Raw genomic sequence first — 7,094 nt, forward strand, 5'->3', positions numbered from 1 at the left:
GCTTGAATTATAGTTTGTATTTTTGAAAAAAAAAAATAATCAAACTGATTCCATTTCAGAGAGTTTTCACATGAAAGTTCATGAACATTGATTCCAATAACCCAGAATCCCCCTCCTATCTTTTACCCAAATTCCACTTCGGCACTTTTTTACAAATTTCAACAAATAGAGGAACAGGGGATTAGAATTTCAACTTAATTTCAATAAAGTTGGAATCTTTTAGAAGAAATTGCAGTTAATGTACATTGTGACGCCTCAGTAAATTGAGCTTCTGCTTGTGAATTCAGCATTTTGATTTGAATTCAGAGTAGTGGTGTTTTTGTTGTGGAGTCGCAGGGTCATTTGGATTTTGGAACCTGGGTTCATTAATGCATGAAGATGAAGGTGAGATGGGGTGAACACTAGAGATTTTAGAGAGAGAGAGAGGGGTGAGAGGGAGACCGGGTTGCAAGTGGTGGTGGTACCTGTTGTTGCAGGTTTGGGGGAATGGGGTTGGTGGGGAAGATGAGTAAAAAAAGGTGGGCCCCATCTCTTTATCTTTTATTTGTGAGTAAAATGTTGAGGTTAATTTAGTCATTTAACATCAACTTAACTTAGAAATTTAACAGAGGTTAGTGATAAGGACCACCCGAATGCAAAAATTACAACTATTAGGACCAACTCTGTAATTAGTAAACCATTAGGACCAAGTCTGCAATTTTCGTAAACCACAGGGACCAACCAAGCATTTAACTCAATTACCTAATATCAGAAAACTAAGGAACGGAACAAGTACCCTTAATAATCAATCAAATAAAGTAAAACGCAACTTAAGCTTGTTACAGGCCCTCAAAAGGGATTTAAAGCAAAAAACCAACGGAAACTGTTTTCAAACCCAAGACAGTTGCGCTCATCACCATCACATTCATGTTCTACAATTGTATTTATCAAAAGTTTAATTCCAAAAAACAAGGCTGAACGGACCCGTCCTGATTGAGCTCGAGAAAAGGCGATGAGCTCTCACCAAATCGCTTCGCGTGGACATGAGCTCGGGAAAGAGATCCGAAGAATGAGAAAGTACAGACCGATTGAGCCAAGGCAAGTGAGAGAGGCGGGAAAAGGGGGTCAGGCACCGTTCCCCTCTTTGCGGGAGCATCAACTCTATTCTCCCAAAGTCTCCGACCAGCCTAATAGTATTTACATGATAAAACAAGATTAAAAAAAAAAAAAAAAAACTAGTTTAATTTCTTGAGCAAAACAAACAAATTGAATCAGAGAATTATAGAAATATAAATTTTCAATTATATATCTAAACTAATTAATAATCTTAATAGTATATAATAGTCTTGTTTTACACTTTCGTATAAAAATTTAATGCATCACAAGAACATTATCCAGAAAACCAATAACTCATTCCTAAACTATGACCATGATCGCCTTTCTCCTCAGAATAACCATCAATAGCTATGGCACACCTGGGCTAAGTTCACCATTACGGGTCATATCATCCATACCCCGGAATTTTTCCTTCGGTTTGCCACGAGGTTGTATTTCCAAATATTGTAATTTGTTTACCTCATCTCGACCTGAAAACTCCAAATTATATAAAAATTTTGCGTGGAGACGAAGCATTAGTCGTGGCCTCAGGTTTTTCAATGTTTAGTCTTGCTGATTGAGATACCAGAAGCTCATGCACTCTACTCTTCAACTGCAAAACAACAAGAAAATATCATCAAAAAAAATTATCAAATTATCTTTTAGCAACACAAGAAAACATTATATATATAAAATTATCAACTTCTAACCTCATTGATCCCGACTTGACTCTTAACTGATACACGAAGCGCTCCATCAGGTCCCGTTGTTCGGTATTTTAGCAACTCAGAATGGTCAGCATCGGCGTCTTCTGTGATGTAAAATACAGGAGATTCTTGCAACAGATCGCACTTGGAGACGACATCAATCCATAGATGACTACTGAATCTTTCTTTTATTTCTTGGTAAATCAAAAACTGCATTATTTATGAAACATGCTTAAAAGTCTAGACGCTTATTTGAACAATTTGTGATGCAACAAGTCATAATTTGGTACCTGATCGGAAGGAGAGGTCCCACATTCTCCGGTTAAATCATGAACGAATAATACGGCAGTAGGAAGATGAGCGAGCACAGCGAGTGTTAGCTTTTCAAGATTATTCCTGTCCTCTGCATATCAAAACACAACTTGTGTAGAAGAATAAAAATTTAATAGTGATTGTTCGGTTACTGAACAATGATAGTATTTTTTTCGTCTACAAAATTCTTCTATCCTGTCTTTTTTGAGAAGTAATATATACATATAATTAATAGTCACACTAGTTTATTAAACTATTTGCATGGTCAGTAGGGGTATGCACAGTTCGGTTATTGAAAACCGTTCAGTTTCGGATCAGTTTTTTGGTTTTTTCGGTTTATGGAACATAATTACGTAACATTCAAAAATAAAAAGTATAATCCAAGATTTAACAATCTTTCTTAGATGTTTACATTTAAGTTATTATGTTTTATATTTTTAATTAATATTGTTCACATAAACCTAACTTCTAATCTCTTTTTATGTTTCTTCAAAGTTTTTATTAAGACATTTTCTTTTATAATACTTTGAAAATCATTTAATTTTATGTTAAATTTTGTTATTTCTTGAAGGCAATGGATAAATCATTTCAAAGATAAATAAAAATGTTAATATTTTTATTATAAATGCATAACATTCAAGGATAAAACTAATAATTCCTAAATCAATATATAACAAACGTTAAAAAAAAGTTTTTAGGTTATACGGTTTGGTTTCTTTCAGTTTTCAAAAAATGCAAAACCGTAATTAAACCGTAAATTTCGGTTTGGTTAACTCGGTTTTTCTGGTTTTCTGCTCACCCAGTCACCCCTAATGGTCAGAGTCAAATCTCCAGAATCACAAAATAAGAAGTTTTATAATTTCAGAGAATAAGTGTGTTACCGTCACGTCTCCTTAGAATCCCAGGTGTATCTGTCACCTGCAGTCAATGTCAACCGATAAATATTGCGTTTGTTTTCTCGTTTCCGGCTATTTAATTAGGTGTGGGATCATAGACCAACAAGCTTTGATCTGATTTTGCAAACATAGTATAAAGAGAATATAGTGAACAAATCAACAAGTAATGAAGACAATGCTGACCTGGAAATGCTGGTAGCTCAAAGTTATATGGCCCATCAGAATTCCTCGCGTTGTAAAAGGGTAGTTACAGATCTGCATGAACACAAGGAAACGGGTCAAAAATCAACCAAAGCGTAATTTCCAACAATGGTATGGACAAAGTATATATATACCTCGGGCTTTCCTGTAGAAAGTATGCGCACTAACGATGATTTTCCAACATTAGGAGCTCCAACAAGGCAGAGTGTCGGCATTTCAAGATCAACAACTGGCATTGCCCTTAAACTCTGTAAATCAAATATTGCATTTCATCAAAGGTGATGAAAAAGATGTGTTACGGGTCAAACAATATTCTTGCTAATTACCAAACCTTGGCGATTTGCATCAACTCATCAACAGCTTTTCCATCAGAATGAAAGATTTCTTCGAGTCTTTTTATTCCCTGCAGAGAATTTATCGCAGATAATATATAAAAGATTTTTTAAAGAGTAAATGCGATGAATAGTCGGACTGTCGGATGTCATTCTTGTAGTTTAAGCCTGACCTCTGCTAACCTCTCCTCTGCTTCCCGCTTTGTTGACGACTGTTAACATTTATTTAAAATAAATTAGTTCTGATTATCCGCTGTAAACTATAATAGATGTTAGTCAGAGTTGATCTAGCAGGTTGAAGATTCCAAGAAAATACTAGCGCAATAAAAAGGACGAAAATGCCACTCTTAATTAATTAATCATTCTTAAAAAACGTCGATATACATTGCGGTTTTTAGGCCAGAGGTCTTACCTGAGCACATAGCGATGCATGTTCTTTTCCGACTGATACTAGTTTCTTCCTAAGAGAATCAACTTTTCCTAAAACCTCTTCATAATTTCCATCTCCCAAAGTTAGCTCAATAAGAGACCGTTCATAAGGGTGCAAATGTCTCTTATTTGGGAACTTTTCTTTGTACGTTTTTAACGGCAGGGTTAGTTCCTAAAGATCATTTAAAAAACAAAATTCAATATGAGATATCGACATATCATAATAAACGTATCTGAAACTTGAACGATTGACTCGCTATTCGATTCCAATTCACCTTCATTAGGGCATCAAGTTGTTTTGCACCTTTGTTTTTCTCACGCTTAGCAGCATTGGCAATCCCTATAAATCATGCAAACTAAAGTTTATAGGTAACAATCAATATCCGGATAAATTTGTTAAAAAGTAAAATGCCATTTTGGTCCCTGAGGTTTGGCCTGTTTTGCGATTTTCATCCAAAGGTTTGTTTTTCCACATCTGGATCCAAAAGGTTCAAAATCGGTCATTTTCATCCGGCTCATTAACTCCATCCATTTTTTCTCCGTTAAGTCAGGAGTGTTTCCGTCTTTTTTGCTAACTTAAAGAGCAATTTGGTGGATTCCGTCTTTTTTGCTAACTTAAAGGGCAATTCAGTCTTTTTCACTTTACGTGAAAAGACCGAATACCCCTGAAAAAGACCGAATTGCCCTTTATGTTAACAAAAAAGATGGAAATACCCCTGACTTAACGAAGAAAAATAGATGGAGTTAACGAGCCAGATGAAAATGGCAAGATTTCACACGTTTTGGATCCAGATGCGGGAAAAAAAAACTTTGGACGAATGTCGCAAAACTAGCCAAACCTCAAGGACGAAAATAGCATCTTACTCTTTGTTAAATTTGCCAACTTTATCTTTACAAGTAAAAGAAAATGCGGTTGTTGATTACCCTTTGTGGGTGAGACCCTCCTAGCCTTTCTTAGTGCCGAATAATATATATCAACCGATGGCATCACCATCGGTAACTTTTGGAAGGCACCGACCGTATCAAGTGCAACGGGTGCGGGTGTTGTATCCTAATAATGAGTAATACTTTATTTAATTAAAATATTTAATCTAATAATCATAGCTACATATTAAAATTTACAATGTTCGCCGTTCGGTCAGAAGTACCTTGGTTTTGTTTTCTTGCTTGACAAGTGATGTCTCTAAATAGCTTCCGTTCACAACCTCGTAAGTAGTTGTTTGGATTTGTTTACTGGAACACAGGGAATAGATTTTCATTTTTGGTAATGCGTACAAACCTGCAAAGTATCACCTAACCGAGTAAGATGACGATGATGGCATAGAAACTGAATAAAACAGAAAGTGAATGCTATATTAAGACAGTTTGATGACGATGGATCCAAGTAAGCAAACATTTGGCTAATTTTTCATCCCGTTAAGTAAGTCGATATCAAGCCCTTTCTTTCTGATTTGAGATGAACATCTATCAGTCACACATCTAAACAACTCGACCGAGCCAAAACATAAGCTTTCTGCTTATTTCCAACTCAAGCTAGCTGGTGGATAGAATAGTTGGTTCGTTTTTGTTAGTTTCGATGATTTTGTATGTTTCCATTTATTAAAGCCTAAAATAACATATCATCAACAAGTAACAACAATCTCAAATAATAACTAGGGCTGTAGACGAACCGAACGAACACGAACAAGGCCATGTTCGTGTTCGTTCGTTAAGGAACAAGCTTGTTCATGAACTGTTCACGAACGCTTACCGAACGAGATTTCTTGTTCGTGTTCGTTCATTAAGGAAACGAACATGTTCGTGAACTGTTCACGAACACTTACCATATGCTAATGAACTCAAACAAATGTTCATGAACATAAATGAACACAAACGACGTTTATGAACACAACATTCATTTTAGAATAAAATCTGCTTTTTCATCACAAACATTACGAAGAATCCACAAAAAATAAAGAAACACTTAACATAATTATCCAAACAGAGTTGGCGTGATTATCAAAAACATGATAAACACAAAATAAGAGTTTGTTAACCCTTAACACAAACTAAAATTGAAATAGTGAAATGAGGGATGTTGTGAGAGGCATGTAAGATAACTAGGGTTTCAAAATTTTAAAAACTATAAATACAACATATAAAAACCTTTAACGAACATATAAATACAACATATAAAACAAAATACAACATATAAAAACCTTTAACGAACTAACACAAATAAACATTAACAAGCAAACATAAATGAACTCATTACCGAACGCTCACGAACATAAACGAATACATTACCGAACGTTCACGAACATAAACGAACGAACGCAACCTCTGTTCATGTTCGTTCGTTTAACTTAACGAACAAAATTTCTTGTTCGTGTTCGTTCATCTACTAAACGAACGAACATAAACGAACTTCCCGCCAAACAGTTCACGAACTGTTCGCTGAACGTTCGGTTCGTTTACAGCCCTAATAATAACATAGCAAACCACCAATATACAAAGAAATGAGCTAAAAAGCGAGTTACTCAAGCCAAGCCAAATCAATTCTATATTTATACATAAGCGACGGCTAGATTACCTAACCAGATATCTGTACTGTACATTATCATCGTTGGATTACAAAAGTCAATAGAACAAACAAAAAATACATACATATATATGACGAACTAGGGTTTATATAATAGAACAAATGATGAGTGAAACAGAAACAAAGAAAAACCTTGATACAACTTGGTGCGATTGAACAGAAGCGACGAGTAAGGAAGTTGCCATAGATGTCCGCTCATCCTCTCCTTCCTTCCTTCAGTGCTGTGGATTTTATTTAGCAGGGGATTTTGTGTGCCTATTTCAATTCGAGAGGTGAGGGTTTGGTAGGGTTGTTTTTGTTTAGAGTATTAGAACGCTGTAGTGGGACGTTTTTTCAAAAAAAAAAAATCAAAAATAACGCTCCAAAACACCGTGTCTACCATTACGGTAGGCGTTATTGGGCGTTATTTTCGAGAAAATTTGTTGTCGGCGTTTTAATTAAAACGCTTGTTCCATTCTTGACCAACCAATCACCAACCACATCGGCTAGTTAACGGCTAGCTGATTTATTTATTTTTTTTTAAACCTTTTTCCCATATATATATATATATATACAAACACAA

General features: G+C 35.3%; 1 protein-coding gene across 1 annotated transcript; it reads right to left on the minus strand.

The window, feature by feature from the left end:
* Nucleotides 1-1,263: 1,263 nt before the first annotated feature.
* LOC110920428 (nucleolar GTP-binding protein 1) lies at nucleotides 1,264-6,818 on the minus strand. Its single transcript, XM_022164642.2, has 13 exons — nucleotides 6,665-6,818; nucleotides 5,100-5,230; nucleotides 4,876-5,002; nucleotides 4,227-4,291; nucleotides 3,935-4,123; nucleotides 3,696-3,734; nucleotides 3,522-3,593; nucleotides 3,325-3,438; nucleotides 3,173-3,244; nucleotides 2,975-3,011; nucleotides 2,072-2,184; nucleotides 1,785-1,991; nucleotides 1,264-1,687 (listed from the first exon to the last, which is right to left on the minus strand). Exons 1-13 carry the CDS (start codon nucleotides 6,729-6,731, stop codon nucleotides 1,580-1,582), a joined length of 1,341 nt encoding a protein of 446 aa, XP_022020334.1. The 5' UTR covers nucleotides 6,732-6,818; the 3' UTR covers nucleotides 1,264-1,579.
* Nucleotides 6,819-7,094: the final 276 nt, after the last annotated feature.

This window comes from Helianthus annuus, chromosome 17 (genome assembly GCF_002127325.2).
Source record: "Helianthus annuus cultivar XRQ/B chromosome 17, HanXRQr2.0-SUNRISE, whole genome shotgun sequence".
Lineage (NCBI taxonomy): Eukaryota > Viridiplantae > Streptophyta > Magnoliopsida > Asterales > Asteraceae > Helianthus > Helianthus annuus.

Bases quoted from the DNA above. Each gene is read 5' to 3' on its own strand.
- LOC110920428 (XM_022164642.2), bottom strand. From the start codon at position 6,731: ATGAGCGGACATCTATGGCAACTTCCTTACTCGTCGCTTCTGTTCAAT. The intron at 3,439-3,521 runs GTTTGGTAATTA...TTTGATTTACAG, and splicing joins AGTTGATGCAAATCGCCAAG to AGTTTAAGGGCAATGCCAGT. The intron at 1,992-2,071 runs GTACCAAATTAT...TAAATAATGCAG, and splicing joins GGACCTCTCCTTCCGATCAG to TTTTTGATTTACCAAGAAAT.